The sequence below is a fragment of the Salmo salar genome, chromosome 10 (genome assembly GCF_965601325.2).
Source record: "Salmo salar chromosome 10, fSalSal1, whole genome shotgun sequence".
Taxonomy (NCBI): domain Eukaryota; kingdom Metazoa; phylum Chordata; class Actinopteri; order Salmoniformes; family Salmonidae; genus Salmo; species Salmo salar.
Window position 1 is genome coordinate 49,644,858 of NC_138300.1, and position 19,612 is coordinate 49,664,469.

The 19,612-nt window shown below is 46.0% G+C and overlaps 1 protein-coding gene across 6 annotated transcripts in view; it reads right to left on the reverse strand.

Moving 5' to 3' along the window:
• pde4dip (phosphodiesterase 4D interacting protein) overlaps positions 1-19,612 on the reverse strand; it is a 103,714-nt gene that overhangs the window by 2,565 nt on the left and 81,537 nt on the right. For 4 of the 6 annotated variants that reach the window (XM_045687856.2, XM_045687853.2, XM_045687855.2 and 1 more), the window contains 10 exons: positions 10,942-11,229; positions 9,935-10,066; positions 9,590-9,709; positions 8,475-8,664; positions 8,139-8,380; positions 7,610-7,887; positions 4,341-4,484; positions 3,832-3,967; positions 2,579-2,625; positions 991-1,069 (listed from right to left, as the gene is read on the reverse strand). In XM_045687856.2, coding sequence (XP_045543812.2) covers positions 991-1,069; positions 2,579-2,625; positions 3,832-3,967; positions 4,341-4,484; positions 7,610-7,887; positions 8,139-8,380; positions 8,475-8,664; positions 9,590-9,709; positions 9,935-10,066; positions 10,942-11,229 — 1,656 coding nt within the window. The remainder of the gene's footprint in view (positions 1-990; positions 1,070-2,578; positions 2,626-3,831; positions 3,968-4,340; positions 4,485-7,609; positions 7,888-8,138; positions 8,381-8,474; positions 8,665-9,589; positions 9,710-9,934; positions 10,067-10,941; positions 11,230-19,612) is intronic. The other 2 variants (XM_082957049.1, XM_045687854.2) reach the window with 1 other exon arrangement.

The following is a 19,612-nucleotide window of genomic DNA, read 5'->3' on the forward strand; positions in this document are numbered from 1 at the left end:
GTCATGACTTATGTCATGTGGATTCATTGTGTTATCTGACGTAAGACAATGAAAACACTACATCAATGATTACCTCAAATTGTCTTCACATGCTTATTTATTTCCACTCTAACCTAAACAGAGTCAATTTAACACACACACACACACACACACACACACACACACACACACACACACACACACACACACACACACACACACACACACACACACACACACACACACACACACACACACACACACACACACACACACACACACACACACACACACACACACACTCAAGTAGGGTCACTAAAATCTGCTGATGGTAGGCCTACAACAAGTATGATCCCAATAAGTAGGTGTTAGAAAATGTTATATGTACAATGGTATTACAAAATAAAAATGTTCAACCAAGTGATTGCGTCAAAGAGGGGATAATGCACTGCTGTTTAATGCTAGTAGGCCTCATATTCTATGAAGGAAGCTGGTTAAAGGCCCAGTGCCGTCAAAATTCAGTTTTCCTGTGTTTTCGAAATTGTACAACAGCTGATGAAGTGAACACTGTAAAAGTGTGCAAAAATGTGATCAGTGTTATTTCACACAGGACCTTCTAATCTGCAGTTTTTAAATGAGTGGAGTTTTGATTCGCCTGGTGACATCACCAGGCTGTATAAGTTTATATACAAATAACAAAGACAGCTCCAAACCTTGCTGCCAATAACAGGTCATTTTCAGGTTACATATCCCTCCCAATAGACCCCTCCAATTAGGCCTCTTATTTAGACCACTCCCAGACAGGTTAGGAAAATTAATGCTTGAGAAAGTTTTTGTTGTTGTTGACCATTTTAATGGAAAACAATTATAGTAAGGTACTTCATTGTTACTCAGAAACAATTTGATATTGAGATAAAAACAGCTGCATTTGGGCCTTTAAAGATAGGCAGGGTGGATTACTGGATGCTGATACAGGCACACTGACAGGCACAGCATGCCAGGGAGTCGTACCTTTACCAACCCAGGGATGGGAGGAAGGGGAGGAGGGGAAAGAAGTGAGGCCAAGGGAGGACATTCTCTGCTCATTCTCCTGGAATAACTCAAGGAAGAGCGAGAGAGGGAGCGAAATAGATAGAGAGACAAATATAGTGAGAGAAGAGGCCGGCTGAGAGAGAAAGGGGTAAAGGAGATGGAATACCTAACAGGGATATTTCTTAAGAAGTAGATTAAGAGCATTAAGAGGGTGTGAGTTCTAGAGGTGGTGAGTTCTAGAGGGTGGAGAGTTCTAGAGGGTGAGAGTTCTAGAGGGTGAGAGTTCTAGAGGGTGAGAGTTCTAGAGGGTGAGAGTTCTAGAGGGTGGTGAGTTCTAGAGGGTGAGAGTTCTAGAGGGTGGAGAAGTCTAGAGGGTGGTGAAGTCTAGAGGGTGGTGAAGTCTAGAGGGTGGTGAAGTCTAGAGGGTGGTGAGTTCTAGAGGGTGGTGAGTTCTAGAGGGTGGAGAGTTCTAGAGGGTGGAGAGTTCTAGAGGTGGAGAGTTCTAGAGGGTGGAGAGTTCTAGAGGGTGGAGAGTTCTAGAGGGTGGAGAGTTCTAGAGGGTGAGAGTTCTAGAGGGTGAGAGTTCTAGAGGGTGGTGAAGTCTAGAGGGTGGTGAAGTCTAGAGGGTGGTGAGTTCTAGAGGGTGGTGAGTTCTAGAGGGTGGAGAGTTCTAGAGGGTGGAGAGTTCTAGAGGGTGGAGAGTTCTAGAGGGTGGAGAGTTCTAGAGGGTGGAGAGTTCTAGAGGGTGGAGAGTTCTAGAGGGTGGAGAGTTCTAGAGGGTGAGAGTTCTAGAGGGTGAGAGTTCTAGAGGGTGGTGAAGTCTAGAGGGTGGTGAAGTCTAGAGGGTGGTGAGTTCTAGAGGGTGGTGAGTTCTAGAGGGTGGAGAGTTCTAGAGGGTGGAGAGTTCTAGAGGGTGGAGAGTTCTAGAGGGTGGAGAGTTCTAGAGGGTGGAGAGTTCTAGAGGGTGGTGAGTTCTAGAGGGTGGAGAGTTCTAGAGGGTGGTGAAGTCTAGAGGGTGAGAGTTCTAGAGGGTGAGAGTTCTAGAGGGTGAGAGTTCTAGAGGGTGGAGAAGTCTAGAGGGTGGTGAAGTCTAGAGGGTGGTGAAGTCTAGAGGGTGGTGAGTTCTAGAGGGTGGTGAGTTCTAGAGGGTGGAGAGTTCTAGAGGGTGGAGAGTTCTAGAGGGTGGTGAAGTCTAGAGGGTGGTGAAGTCTAGAGGGTGGTGAGTTCTAGAGGGTGGTGAAGTCTAGAGGGTGGTGAAGTCTAGAGGGTGGTGAAGTCTAGAGGGTGGTGAAGTCTAGAGGGTGGTGAAGTCTAGAGGGTGGTGAAGTCTAGAGGGTGTGAGTTCTAGAGGGTGGTGAAGTCTAGAGGGTGGTGAAGTCTAGAGGGTGGTGAAGTCTAGAGGGTGGTGAAGTCTAGAGGGTGGTGAAGTCTAGAGGGTGAGAGTTCTAGAGGGTGGAGAGTTCTAGAGGGTGGAGAGTTCTAGAGGTGGAGAGTTCTAGAGGTGTTGAGTTCTAGAGAATGTGAGAAGAAATCAATAAGTCAGATCCTGCAAAAAAGGTGAGCTCACCTCTAAGTTTGTCCGTGCCTTCTTCAAGACATCCTTTGTTCTTGACACTGTAAACAATCAGAAACAAAACTGTTGTGATTAATCTGTGACTATCACCCATCACTTCAACACACATACAAACACAAAAGTAAGTCATTCATTCCCAAGGCCCTCACACAATCGGTGCTGAGACACACACACACACACACACACACACACACACACACACACACACACACACACACACACACACACACACACACACACACACACACACACACACACACACACACACACACACACACACACACACACACACACACACACAGAGAGCGACAGAGAGAAACATATAGAGACATAGACAAAGAGAGACATAGGGAGAAACATAAAGACATAGACAGAGAGAAACATAGACAGAAAAACATAGAGACATAGACAGAGAGAAACAGAGAGAAAAACAGAGAGACATAGACAGAGAGAAACATAGAGAGACAGACATAGAGAAACATAGAGAGACGGACAGAGAGAAATATAGAGAGACATAGACAGAGAGAAACATAGAGAGACAGACATAGAGAAACATAGAGAGACGGACAGAGAGAAATATAGAGAGACATAGACAGAGAGAAACATAGAGAGACAGACATAGAGAAACATAGAGAGACGGACAGAGAGAAATATAGAGAGACATAGACAGAGAGAGAGAGAGACATAGACAGAAAGAAACATAGAGACATACACAGAGAGACATAGAGAGACATAGATATGGAGACATAGAGAGACAGACATAGACAGAGAGAGAGATAGAGAGAAACATAGAGAGACAGACAGAGAGAGACAGGGAGAAAGACAGACAGAAAGAGACAGGGAGAAAGACAGAGAGAAACATAGAGAGACAGACAGAGAGACAGAGAGAAAGACAGAGACAAAGACAGAGAAGGAGACAGAGAGATGCAGAAAGACAGAGACAGAAAGACAGACAGAGACAGAGAGACAGACAGAGACAGGAGCTGTGATCCTTCAGTCCTTACATAACACCAGATGTCACCACAGCATTAGTATCCAGTATGGGAGTTACAGAGAGGGGAGGAATGACGAACAAAGGAATGAACAAAAGGGAAGATACATGACTGGGCATATAAGGAGAAGATAGGACAGGGGGGAGAGAAAGAAGAACACAGAGGAGGGAGGGGAAGGAGGGGAGAGGTAGAAAAGGAGAAGTGGAAGAGGAGAGATATAGGACCAAGAGGAGGAGAGTGGTAGGAGTCACTCACGTTGACTGACGATGAAGTGTTCCATACTGTCTTTGTTGCGGTTGGAGCTTTTCAGTCTCTCCATGGCGTCCTTTAGAGCCTCCTCCTGCTCTGAGATCCGCTGACGCATCGTGTGGACCTCCTTTAAAGACAGCTCCTGGACACACACACACACACACACACACACACACACACACACACACACACACACACACACACACACACACACACACACACACACACACACACACACACACACACACACACACACACACACACACACACACACACACACACACACACACACACACAGATAAAACACACTGTCACACTTCAGAAATCTACAGACCTGTAAAGAGCAGTGAGGTTACAGGGAGTCCACCTAGTGACAAATCCATTAACAAAAATCACCACTAAAGCATACATACACACTCTCAAACATGATCAGTGACACACATGACACGCTAACAGCATAAGGAAATACCCTTCATTTAACTCTTACAAACAAACAAAGAGTAAAAGATTCTGACCGTCTTGGTGCTCTGAGTGGACCCCTCACTATTGGGCAGTGCTGCCCTCCAGAACATTCTGAGCAGGGAGCTGGCATCCTCAAGGATCTTCCTCAGGGTCGTAGAGCAGGTCAGCAGACTCCTCACACAGCCAGGGTCCACAGGCTGGCACACACAGAAAGAGAGAGAGAGATCCACAGAAAAAGTTAGACTAAATTAATCTAACTAAAGCACAGGTAAACAATCCAAAAGATTAACATATTTTCAGCTCAACTAGCTACCGTATACTGTAGACCACACTACTGAGATAAAACCAGCTCAACTAGCTATACTGTATACAACACTACTGAGACAAAACCAGCTCAACTAGCTATACTGTATACAACACTACTGAGATGAAACCAGCTCAAAAAGCTATACAACACTACTGAGATGAAACCAGCTCAACTAGCTATACAACACTACTGAGACAAAACCAGCTCAACTAGCTATACTGTGTACAACACTACTGAGACAAAACCAGCTCAACTAGCTATACTGTATACAACACTACTGAGACAAAACCAGCTCAACTAGCTATACTGTATACAACACTACTGAGATGAAACCAGCTCAACTAGCTATACAACACTACTGAGATGAAACCAGCTCAACTAGCTATACAACACTACTGAGATGAAACCAGCTCAACTAGCTATACTGTATACAACACTACTGAGATGAAACCAGCTCAACTAGCTATACTGTATACAACACAACTGAGATGAAACCAGCTCAACTAGCTATACTGTATACAACACAACTGAGATGAAACCAGCTCAACTAGCTATACTGTATACAACACTACTGAGATGAAACCAGCTCAACTAGCTATACTGTATACAACACTACTGAGACGAAACCAGCTCAACTAGCTATACTGTATACAACACTACTGAGATGAAACCAGCTCAACTAGCTATACTGTATACAACACTACTGAGATAAAACCAGCTCAACTAGCTATACTGTATACAACACTACTGAGATGAAACCAGCTCAACTAGCTATACTGTATACAACACAACTGAGATGAAACCAGCTCAACTAGCTATACTGTATACAACACTACTGAGATGAAACCAGCTCAACTAGCTATACTGTATACAACACTACTGAGACGAAACCAGCTCAACTAGCTATACTGTATACAACACTACTGAGATGAAACCAGCTCAACTAGCTATACTGTATACAACACTACTGAGATGAAACCAGCTCAACTAGCTATACAACACTACTGAGATGAAACCAGCTCAACTAGCTATACTGTATACAACACTACTGAGACGAAACCAGCTCAACTAGCTATACTGTATACAACACTACTGAGATGAAACCAGCTCAACTAGCTATACAACACTACTGAGATAAAACCAGCTCAACTAGCTATACTGTATACAACACTACAGAGATGAAACCAGCTCAACTAGCTATACAAACTACTGAGATGAAACCAGCTCAACTAGCTATACAACACTACTGAGATGAAACCAGCTCAACTAGCTATACTGTGTACAACACTACTGAGATGAAACCAGCTCAACTAGCTATACAACACTACTGAGATGAAACCAGCTCAACTAGCTATACTGTATACAACACTACTGAGATGAAACCAGCTCAACTAGCTATACTGTATACAACACTACAGAGATGAAACCAGCTCAACTAGCTATACTGTATACAACACTACTGAGACAAAACCAGCTCAACTAGCTATACTGTATACAACACTACTGAGATGAAACCAGCTCAACTAGCTATACTGTATACAACACTACTGAGACAAAACCAGCTCAACTAGCTATACTGTGTACAACACTACTGAGATGAAACCAGCTCAACTAGCTATACTGTATACAACACTACTGAGATGAAACCAGCTCAACTAGCTATACTGTATACAACACTACAGAGATGAAACCAGCTCAAAAAGCTATACAACACTACTGAGATGAAACCAGCTCAACTAGCTATACAACACTACTGAGACAAAACCAGCTCAACTAGCTATACTGTGTACAACACTACTGAGACAAAACCAGCTCAACTAGCTATACTGTATACAACACTACTGAGACAAAACCAGCTCAACTAGCTATACTGTATACAACACTACTGAGATGAAACCAGCTCAACTAGCTATACAACACTACTGAGATGAAACCAGCTCAACTAGCTATACAACACTACTGAGATGAAACCAGCTCAACCAGCTATACTGTATACAATACTACTGAGATGAAACCAGCTCAACTAGCTATACTGTATACAACACTACAGAGATGAAACCAGCTCAACTAGCTATACTGTATACAACACTACTGAGATAAAACCAGCTCAACTAGCTATACTGTATACAACACTACTGAGATGAAACCAGCTCAACTAGCTATACTGTATACAACACTACAGAGATGAAACCAGCTCAACTAGCTATACAACACTACTGAGATAAAACCAGCTCAACTAGCTAAACTGTATACAACACAACTGAGATGAAACCAGCTCAACAACACTACTGAAAATGGCCAGAAACAAAGAACTTTCTTCTGAAACTCGTCAGTCTATTCTTGTTCTGAGAAATTAAGGATATTCCATGCGAGAAATTGCCAAGAAACTGAAGATCTCGTTCAACACTGTGTGCTACTCCCTTCACAGAACAGCGCAAACTGGCTCTAACCAGAATAGAAAGAAGAGTGGGAGGACCCAGTGCACAACTGAGCAAGAGGACAAGTACATTACAATGTCTAGTTTGAGAAACAGACACCTCTCAAGTCCTCAACTGACAGCTTCATTAAATAGTACCTACAAAAACCCCAGTCTCAACATCAACAGTGAAGAGGCGACTCCGGGATGCTGGCCTTCTAGGCAGAGTTGCAAAGAAAAAGCCATATCTCAGACTGGCCAATAAAAAGAAAAGATTAAGATGAGCAAAAGAACACAGACACTGGACAGAGGAACTCTGCCTAGAAGGCCAGCATCCCGGAGTCACCTCTTCACTGTTGACGTTGACTATTGTAGACGTTTCCAGCTACAATAGTCATTTACAACATTAACAATGTCTACACTGTATTTCTGATCAATTTGATGTCATTTTAATGGACTAAAAAAATGTGTTTTTCTTTCAAAAACAAGGACATTTCTAAGTGACCCCAAACTTTTGAACGGTAAGGTACATGGAACAGCTGGGGGTCCCCAAGGATAGGTTTGAAAACCCCTGGGCTAACTGACCCCTGACCTCTCACCTTGTCCAGGCTGAGCTCCAGCAGGGCGTGGTTGGCGGTGGCCCGGAGGGCAGCCTCCATCTTGCCAATGAGGATGCTCCCCTCCAGGATCTGCTGCTGCAGGGCGCTGAAGTCATCCACGTGGCCCACAACATGGTGGCCATTACGGTTTGCGAAGGAGCCGTCTGGAGCCTGGCCCTCAAGAGAAACGTCAACCTCCCGGGGTTCCAGTGTGAGGGAGAGAGGGGAAGCAGGACTGAAGAGTCCAGTGTCTCGGACAGGGGTAGAGAGAGCAGGGTCTGTGAGCGGGAAAGGAAGATTGGGGAATGAGTGTTAGTTATGGGTAAATCTCAAATGGCATGGCGTCCTATTGACTATAAAGTGCACAACGTTTGTCCTTGGCTCTGGGCAAAAGTAGTGCACTATATAGGAAATAGGTTGCAATTTCAGACACATCCTTACAAAGTTCTGTGTCAGTATAAATGTGGTAGAATCAGTGGTAACGTGTTAACCCTATCCCAGAATGCTTTCCATGGTGGCGCTCTCTCACCGTGGAAGAGCTGTATCCTGGCTCCAGGAGGGCGTGTCCCAGAAGTAAACTGCTGCCCTAGCTGAACATGCAGGTCCCTGGGGTCAAAGGGTGCAAACTCTGAGTGGGACCCCTCACTTGTGTTTGTGGTCTTGGGGACGCCACACACTCTGTGGTATATCTGGAGGTCATACTGTAGAGAGTGGGCCAGGCCACGGCTCTCACACAACTGCTGCTGCAGGACATTTACATCGTGCTGCAACCTAGACACACACGCACACAACACAGTTACACACATGTAACAAATCAATAATCACACAACAGAGATGCACACAGATACACACACACTCCTCCTACCTGTTGATGGTCTCCTGGTTGCTCTGCCTGTCCTGTTTCAGCTGAGTGATCTCCAGGGTCTGAGCCTGTGTCTGCGTGTGCAGCCTCCTGCCCTGTTCCGCCCACCGCTCAGTCTCTAACTTCGCCTCCTTCACACGGGCACGCCCCAACAGCACCGCCTCCCGTAGCTGCTCCGCCTCCTTACTGCCGTCTAAGGGAAGAGTACAGAGGAACTCAAATAAAGACAGAAATGAAGCTGGAAAGACGGCAAACTAGCTGCACTTCATTTTACCTGTTTTATATTTATATTTCTCTGTATATATCCATAACAATTATGCAAATTCATGATTTCGACTGGCTGCGAAAAGCTGCCTGCCTGTCTGTCTCAACCTGACTCCCAACAGGTTCATTACTATGCAACAGCTGGAGGTCGAATTTGAATATTGAAACATTAAAATAAATGTGAGATGATGCCTAGATGCTTTTTATAGTGGAGATCAAGTTCATAAATTGCCGGGCCGATGAGACAGTGGCTTGCGCAGTCAGATGGAACAGAGTAAATACTGTAGGCATTTTAACGTCATAGATTTAGCCTGTGGTAACTTGTGGAATAACCACCAGTTGGAATGCGGTTTTAACCAATCCGCATTCAGGATTAGACCCACCCGTTTATTCATTAAGCAATAAGGCCCGAGGAGGTGTGGTATACGGCCAATATAACACAGCTAACGGTTGTTCATTTGCATGACGCAACGCGGTGTGCCTTGATACAGCCTTGAGCCATGGTATATTGACGATATACCACAAACCCCCGAGATGCCTTATTGCTATTATGAACTGGTTACCAACATAATTTGAGCAGTAAAAAAAAAAATGTGTTGTCATACCCGTGGTATACGGTTTGATATACCACCCACGGCTGTCAGCCAATCATCATTCTCTTCTCAGTGTAATATACAGTATGTCATTTAGCAAACACATTTATCCAAAGTGACTTACATTTTACATACGGGTGGTCATTATCTTGGGACTGCAAGCACAACGCTCTACCGAATGAGCTATAGAGCAGAATTGATAGTATGTTGGGTAGTGTATTAGAGAGTTTTGAGAGTACAAGGAGCCAGGCGGTTGGTTACCTCTGCTGGCCTGTTGGAGTCGGTCCTGCAGGCTGAGGTTCTCTGCTTTCAAAACTCTGATCTCACTGGACAGCTGGCTGACAGAGTCCAAGCCCTGGATGTAGATGTTGGTGGGAGCACCTGAGGAAGAGGAGGAAGAGGAGGAAGAGGAAAAGAGAAAGAGGAAAAGGAAGGGGATTAGGAAGAGAAGGATGAGGAAGAAGAGGAGAAGGGCCAGTACATTTCACTAATGCCTTTTTGACACAGTGACTGTCAACATTGACTTAGTACAGGTAGCCAAGTTGGGTGTGTAGAATATATGTTCATGGTTTGAGACAGCAGGTGCGGTTGTGGTCTAGTCAATACATTTATCTCTGGCTTGGTTGACCAGTCTCTCCTCCAGCTGCTGTCGGAGGAGGTCGTTGGTCTGGATGGAATCCTCCAGGCGTTGACGTAGACTCCTGATCTCTCTCAGGTGTTCTTTAATCAGGTCAGAACCTGCACAGGAACACATCAAAATACTGTTGACATTTCACAACATAAAAAAACATTGTACAGTATGTATATATATATATATATATATATATATATATATATATATATATATATATATATATATATATATAAATAACACAGGGCGTTGGGCCACGAGCCGCCAGAAACATCTTAAATACGCCTTGGAACTCTGATGGAGGAATGTGACACCATTCTTCCACCAGAAATTCTAACATTTAGTGTTTTGTTGATGGAAAACATTGTTTCAGGTGCTACTCCAGAATCTCCCATAAGTGTTCAATTGGGTTGAGATCTGGTGACTGAGACGCACGCACGCACGCACGCACGCACGCACACGCACACACACACACACACACACACACACACACACACACACACACACACACACACACACACACACTAAACCCCCTGTGCTAATTTGGGACTCTCCTCCTTCAAAGTCTCTGAGATCTCTTCTTCTAGCCATGGTACCCAATATGATGGACAACTGGGCATTTGTATAAATGACCCTAAGCATGATGGGATGTTAATTGCTTAATTATCCACACCTGTGTGGAAGCACCTGCTTTCAATATACTTTGGATCCCTCACTTACTAAAGTGTTTCCTTTATTTTAGCAGTTACCTGTACATAAACACACAACAGGGCTGTTTTGGTCCATATAGTCTCTAATAGTTAGTAATAGGGAAATAACAAAAATGTCATGGTATGATATATCAATTTCCAAGATCAGCCATTGGCTCTTTAGACTATCACCTGGGATATATGTGATACGATCTGCTCCCACATGCTGTCCTGTAAACTCATGACAGGTAGGACACACACATAATCTCATTAAAACTCATAGATACACACACCTGTATGGCTGGTGCCAGACTGGTAACCTGATGACCCTGATGACAAATCAGCAGTGCCATCTCTCATTGACCGAGCACCGTAGGCCATGTCCCACATTGCACTGCTCTCCAGGAGGCTGGCGCCTGCCTTCATGGCAGGGCTAGCATTGAGGCTAGCATTCAGACCAGCGGGGTGGAAGGTGTGGTAGGACAGAGGCTGGGGCATGTAACTGGAGGGGTCTGTCTGAGGGTGGGGGTGGGCCGACATGGGGAAGCCACCAAATGGCTTGACTGAAGGAACGGAAAAACCTGCAGTAAGAAAAAGAAAAACCCAAGCATGAATAAACAGATAGGAGAGAGATGGAGGATGGATGTTAGTGTGTCCGGCAGCTTGTTGTGAGATAGATAAGTCAAATGAAATAAAATTGTATTTGTCACATGCGCCGAATACAACAGGTGTAGACCTTACACTGTAAGCCTCACCAGAGAGTCAGAACACTAACACAGCCTCAACAGAGAGTCAGAAAACTAACACAGCCTCAACAGGGAGTCAGAACACTAACACAGCCTCAACAGAGAGTCAGAACACTAACACAGCCTCAACAGAGAGTCAGAACACTAACACAGCCTCAACAGAGAGTCAGAAAACTAACACAGCCTCAACAGGGGGTCAGAACACTAACACAGTCTCAACAGAGTCAGAAAACTAACACAGCCTCAACAGGGGGTCAGAACACTAACACAGCCTCAACAGAGAGTCAGAACACTAACACAGCCTCAACAGAGTCAGAAAACTAACACAGCCTCAACAGAGAGTCAGAACACTAACACAGCCTCAACAGAGAGTCAGAAGACTAACACAGCCTCAACAGGGAGTCAGAACACTAACACAGCCTCAACAGAGAGGCAAAACACTAACACAGCCTCAATAGAGTCACAACACTAACACAGCCTCAACAGAGAGTCAGAACACTAACACAGCCTCAACAGAGAGTAAAACACTAACACAGCCTCAATAGAGTCACAACACTAACACAGTCTCAACAGTGTCAGAACACTAACACAGCCTCAACAGAGCGTCAGAACACTAACACAGCCTCAACAGGGAGTCAGAACACTAACACAGCCTCAACAGAGAGTCAGAACACTAACACAGCCTCAATAGAGAGTCAGAACACTAACACAGCCTCAACAGAGAGTCAGAACACTAACACAGTCTCAACAGGGGGTCAGAACACTAACACAGCCTCAACAGAGAGTCAGAACACTAACACAGCCTCAACAGAGTCAGAACACTAACACAGCCTCAACAGAGAGTAAAACACTAACACAGCCTCAATAGAGTCACAACACTAACACAGTCTCAACAGTGTCAGAACACTAACACAGCCTCAACAGAGCGTCAGAACACTAACACAGCCTCAACAGGGAGTCAGAACACTAACACAGCCTCAACAGAGAGTCAGAACACTAACACAGCCTCAATAGAGAGTCAGAACACTTACACAGTCTCAACAGGGGGTCAGAACACTAACACAGCCTCAACAGAGTCAGAACACTAACACAGCCTCAACAGAGAGTCAGAACACTAACACAGCCTCAACAGAGAGTCAGAACACTAACACAGCCTCAACAGCGAGTCAGAACACTAACACAGCCTCAACAGCGAGTCAGAACACTAACACAGCCTCAACAAATTCAGAACACTAATACAGCAGAGAGTCAGAACACTAATACAGCCTCAACAGACAGTCAGAACACTAACACAGCCTCAACAGAGAGTCAGAACACTAACACAGCCTCAACAGATTCAGAACACTAACACAGCCTCAACAGATTCAGAACACTAACACAGCCTCAACAGAGAGTCAGAACACTAACACAGCCTCAACAGAGTCAGAAAACTAACACAGCCTCAACAGAGAGTCAGAACACTAACACAGCCTCAACAGGGAGTCAGAACACTAATACAGCCTCAACATAGAGTCAGAACACTAATACAGCAGAGAGTCAGAACACTAATACAGCAGAGTGTCAGAACACTAACACAGCAGAGTCAGAACACTAATACAGTCTCCAGTGTGTGTGTGACATTAGGATTTGAGGCAGGGTGAAATGTCCCTCTCACGGGAGAGGAGGCACACGGCTAGAGAGGATAAAGAGAATAGTTGGGATGTTAGGATGGATGGACAAGGAGAGTTAGATAGTGAGAGGTACTGAGCTCATGGGCTCCTGAGTTCTGAGTTCTTCTACAAAAATATAGAATTACAGTTGGATAAATGTAGATAAACTTGACAAGGACTTACAGGATACTAACCACAACATCAAAACCTTCAATCTAAATCACAATTCCATACCTAAAACCTTGATTTTGGACAAAATTACCTGAATGGACTATTACTACTAAGGACTATCAAGAAAAAAATTCTAACAAACCAAAACCTGCAGAAGAAACACAGCGGAACCTGGAAATACCATCCAACACAAAACTGAGTGAGTAACGTTCAGTCTGAAGCTACTTCTGAAGCCAAAAATTAAAAGACAATAATCTCTAGGTCATTTTGTTATATAAAGCTTAATAAATAAGGCTACTAAGCTACCGAGCTGCTAGGACAGAACTGACCAGGCTGCAACTTCAATTAGCACTGAAGTGTGAAGTGAGGGGTGTGAAAACTCTTGAGCCTAACAATGGCAGGACAGTTGCAGTGGCCTTTGAAGCCCCCATGGCTTATCCCTGTGCAGAGGTCATTACAATATAATACCCCATGGACATAAAAAATATCACTGCACGGAATAAGTACAAAAAAAGCTCGTCAAGGACAATCCATAGACAGTATTTGCTGACTGCTTCAAAGAGGGGAACATAAGCAACCTAATTTCCCACACAGACCATCCCCTGGCATGGCACAGTGCTATATTAACACAGACCATCCCCTGGCATGGCACAGTGCTATATTAACCAGACCATCCCCTGGCATGGCACAGTGCTATATTAACCAGACCATCCCCTGGCATGGCACAGTGCTATATTAACCAGACCATCCCCTGGCATGGCACAGTGCTATATTAACCAGACCATCCCCTGGCATGGCACAGTGCTATATTAACCAGACCATCCCCTGGCATGGCACAGTGCTATATTAACCAGACCATCCACTGGCATGACACAGTGCTATATTAACCAGACCATCCCCTGGCATGGCACAGTGCTATATTAACCAGACCATCCCCTGGCATGACACAGTGCTATATTAACCAGACCATCCACTGGCATGACACAGTGCTATATTAACCAGACCATCCCCTGGCATGACACAGTGCTATATTAACCAGACCATCCCCTGGCATGACACAGTGCTATATTAACCAGACCATCCCCTGGCATGGCACAGTGCTATATTAACCAGACCATCCCCTGGCATGACACAGTGCTATATTAACCAGACCATCCCCTGGCATGGCACAGTGCTATATTAACACAGACCATCCCTTGGCATGACACAGTGCTATATTAACACAGACCATCCCCTGGCATGACACAGTGCTATATTAACACCGACCATCCCCTGGCATGACACAGTGGTATATTAACCAGACCATCCCCTGGCATGGCGCAGTGCTATATTAACACAGACCATCCCCTGGCATGGCACAGTGCTATATTAACCAGACCATCCCCTGGCATGGCACAGTGCTATATTAACCAGACGATCCCCTGGCATGGCACAGTGCTATATTAACACAGACCATCCCCTGGCATGGCACAGTGCTATATTAACCAGACCATCCCCTGGCATGACACAGCTATATTAACCAGACCATCCCCTGGCATGGCGCAGTGCTATATTAACACAGACCATCCCCTGGCATGGCACAGTGCTATATTAACCAGACCATCCCCTGGCATGGCACAGTGCTATATTAACCAGACCATCCCCTGGCATGGCACAGTGCTATATTAACACAGACCATACCCTGGCATGGCACAGTGCTATATTAACACAGACCATCCCCTGGCATGGCACAGTGCTATATTAACACAGACCATCCCCTGGCATGGCACAGTGCTATATTAACCAGACCATACCCTGGCATGGCACAGTGCTATATTAACACAGACCATCCCCTGGCATGGCACTGTGCTATATTAACCAGACCATCCCCTGGCTTGGCACAGTGCTATATTAACCAGACCATCCCCTGGCATGGCACAGTGCTATATTAACCAGACCATCCCCTGGCTTGGCACAGTGCTATATTAACCAGACCATCCCCTGGCATGGCACAGTGCTATATTAACCAGACCATCCCCTGGCATGGCACAGTGCTATATTAACACAGACCATCCCCTGGCTTGGCACAGTGCTATATTAACCAGACCATACCCTGGCATGGCACAGTGCTATATTAACCAGACCATCCCCTGGCATGGCACAGTGCTATATTAACCAGACCATCCCCTGGCATGGCACAGTGCTATATTAACACAGACCATCCCCTGGCATGGCACTGTGCTATATTAACCAGAACATCCCCTGGCATGGTACAGTGCTATATTAACACAGACCATCCCCTGGCACAGTGCTATATTAACCAGACCATCCCCTGGCATGGCACAGTGCTATATTAACACAGACCATCCCCTGGCATGGCACAGTGCTATATTAACACAGACCATCCCCTGGCATGGCACAGTGCTATATTAACCAGACCATCCCCTGGCATGGCACAGTGCTATATTAACCAGACCATCCCCTGGCATGACACAGTGCTATATTAACCAGACCATCCCCTGGCATGGCACAGTGTTATATTAACCAGACCATCCCCTGGCATGGCACAGTGCTATATTAACCAGACCATCCACTGGCATGACACAGTGCTATATTAACCAGACCATCCCCTGGCATGGCACAGTGCTATATTAACCAGACCATCCCCTGGCATGACACAGTGCTATATTAACCAGACCATCCACTGGCATGACACAGTGCTATATTAACCAGACCATCCCCTGGCATGACACAGTGCTATATTAACCAGACCATCCCCTAGCATGACACAGTGCTATATTAACACAGACCATCCACTGGCATGGCACAGTGCTATATTAACCAGACCATCCCCTGGCATGGCACAGTGCTATATTAACCAGACCATCCCCTGGCATGACACAGTGCTATATTAACACCGACCATCCCCTGGCATGGCACAGTGCTATATTAACCAGACCATCCCCTGGCATGGCACAGTGCTATATTAACACAGACCATCCCCTGGCATGGCACAGTGCTATATTAACACAGACCATCCCCTGGCATGGCACAGTGCTATATTAACCAGACCATACCCTGGCATGGCACAGTGCTATATTAACCAGACCATCCCCTGGCATGACACAGTGCTATATTAACCAGACCATCCCCTGGCATGACACAGTGCTATATTAACCAGACCATCCCCTGGCATGGCACAGTGCTATATTAACACAGACCATCCCCTGGCTTGGCACAGTGCTATATTAACCAGACCATACCCTGGCATGGCACAGTGCTATATTAACCAGACCATCCCCTGGCATGGCACAGTGCTATATTAACCAGACCATCCCCTGGCATGGCACAGTGCTATATTAACACAGACCATCCCCTGGCATGGCACAGTGCTATATTAACACAGACCATCCCCTGGCATGGCACAGTGCTATATTAACACAGACCATCCCCTGGCATGGCACAGTGCTATATTAACACAGACCATCCCCTGGCATGGCACAGTGCTATATTAACCAGACCATCCCCTGGCATGGCACAGTGCTATATTAACCAGACCATCCCCTGGCACAGTGCTATATTAGCCAGACCATCCCCTGGCATGGCACAGTACTATATTAACCAGACCATCCCCTGGCATGGCACAGTGCTATATTAACCAGACCATCCCCTGGCACAGTGTTATATTAGCCAGACCATCCCCTGGCATGGCACAGTACTATATTAACACAGACCATCCCCTGGCATGGCACAGTGCTATATTAACCAGACCATCCCCTGGCATGACACAGTGCTATATTAACCAGACCACCCCCTGGCATGGCACAGTGCTATATTAACCAGACCATCCCCTGGCATGGCACAGTGCTATATTGACCAGACCATCCCCTGGCACAGTGTTATATTAGCCAGACCATCCCCTGGCATGGCACAGTACTATATTAACACAGACCATCCCCTGGCATGGCACAGTGCTATATTAACCAGACCATCCCCTGGCATGGCACAGTGCTATATTAACCAGACCATCCCCTGGCATGACACAGTGCTATATTAACCAGACCATCCACTGGCATGACACAGTGCTATATTAACCAGACCATCCCCTGGCATGACACAGTGCTATATTAACCAGACCATCCCCTAGCATGACACAGTGCTATATTAACACAGACCATCCACTGGCATGGCACAGTGCTATATTAACCAGACCATCCCCTGGCATGGCACAGTGCTATATTAACCAGACCATCCCCTGGCATGACACAGTGCTATATTAACACCGACCATCCCCTGGCATGGCACAGTGCTATATTAACCAGACCATCCCCTGGCATGGCACAGTGCTATATTAACACAGACCATCCCCTGGCATGGCACAGTGCTATATTAACACAGACCATCCCCTGGCATGGCACAGTGCTATATTAACCAGACCATACCCTGGCATGGCACAGTGCTATATTAACCAGACCATCCCCTGGCATGACACAGTGCTATATTAACCAGACCATCCCCTGGCATGACACAGTGCTATATTAACCAGACCATCCCCTGGCATGGCACAGTGCTATATTAACACAGACCATCCCCTGGCTTGGCACAGTGCTATATTAACCAGACCATACCCTGGCATGGCACAGTGCTATATTAACCAGACCATCCCCTGGCATGGCACAGTGCTATATTAACCAGACCATCCCCTGGCATGGCACAGTGCTATATTAACACAGACCATCCCCTGGCATGGCACAGTGCTATATTAACACAGACCATCCCCTGGCATGGCACAGTGCTATATTAACACAGACCATCCCCTGGCATGGCACAGTGCTATATTAACACAGACCATCCCCTGGCATGGCACAGTGCTATATTAACCAGACCATCCCCTGGCATGGCACAGTGCTATATTAACCAGACCATCCCCTGGCACAGTGCTATATTAGCCAGACCATCCCCTGGCATGGCACAGTACTATATTAACCAGACCATCCCCTGGCATGGCACAGTGCTATATTAACCAGACCATCCCCTGGCACAGTGTTATATTAGCCAGACCATCCCCTGGCATGGCACAGTACTATATTAACACAGACCATCCCCTGGCATGGCACAGTGCTATATTAACCAGACCATCCCCTGGCATGACACAGTGCTATATTAACCAGACCACCCCCTGGCATGGCACAGTGCTATATTAACCAGACCATCCCCTGGCATGGCACAGTGCTATATTGACCAGACCATCCCCTGGCACAGTGTTATATTAGCCAGACCATCCCCTGGCATGGCACAGTACTATATTAACACAGACCATCCCCTGGCATGGCACAGTGCTATATTAACCAGACCATCCCCTGGCATGACACAGTGCTATATTAACCAGACCACCCCCTGGCATGGCACAGTGCTATATTAACCAGACCATCCCCTGGCATGGCACAGTGCTATATTGACCAGACCATCCCCTGGCATGGCACAGTACTATATTAACACAGACCATCCCCTGGCATGGCACAGTGCTATATTAACACAGACCATCCCCTGGCATGGCACAGTGCTATATTAACACAGACCATCCCCTGGCATGGCACAGAGCTATTAGAGCACACTACCCCTATTTCATTAGAGAGGGTATTGGCCCAGGGTGGAAACTCAGAATACTAGACATTGAGGAAAATGAAACAACCTCTGTCAACATGTACAAGTCTACAACAGTAATGGTGCAGGGCATCCTCAAGCAGTTCCAGCAGAGCTTTTACGTGATCAAAGAGAAAGCACAGCAGGAAAAGCTCTCTCTCTGTGATGACTCCCCCATCCTGAGTCAGTCTGATCACACCTCTTCTAACTGTCCTGCAGACAGTTAGCATTGAACACACCCAGCACTGAACACACCCAGGTCCCACAAATGCACTGCTAACTCCATCATTGAGAGGGATAAATTCACAGAGTTGGAGAGAGACATGGTGGAACTCAGAGAGCTAGTCCACACAATCCAGACAGAACAAACCCACAAAACAGACCAGCACAACAACACCCCTGAGAGAGCTGGCTGTCTGAGAGAGCTGGCTGCTCTACGAACTGAGGTGAGAGAACTTAAAGAGGCACACATGTCACTGAAGGACGAGGTGAGAAAGCTGAGGTGTGACAGAGAGCAGGACACTCGCCCAGAGAAGCCAGCAGAACAACCCACCTCAGACCCGGACCACAACCTCAACACCACAATTGTATAGACAACACAGAACCCACAAACCCAACAGACCTTACCCCCTCCTAACAGCCCCCCTATCAGCTCTCCTGATAGCTCTCCTGACAACCCCCACTGAGGACACACAAAAGCCAGATATTGTGCTCCTCACTGACTCAAATGGCAAATACATTCAAGAGGATAAACTTTTCTCAAACACAAAGTGGCT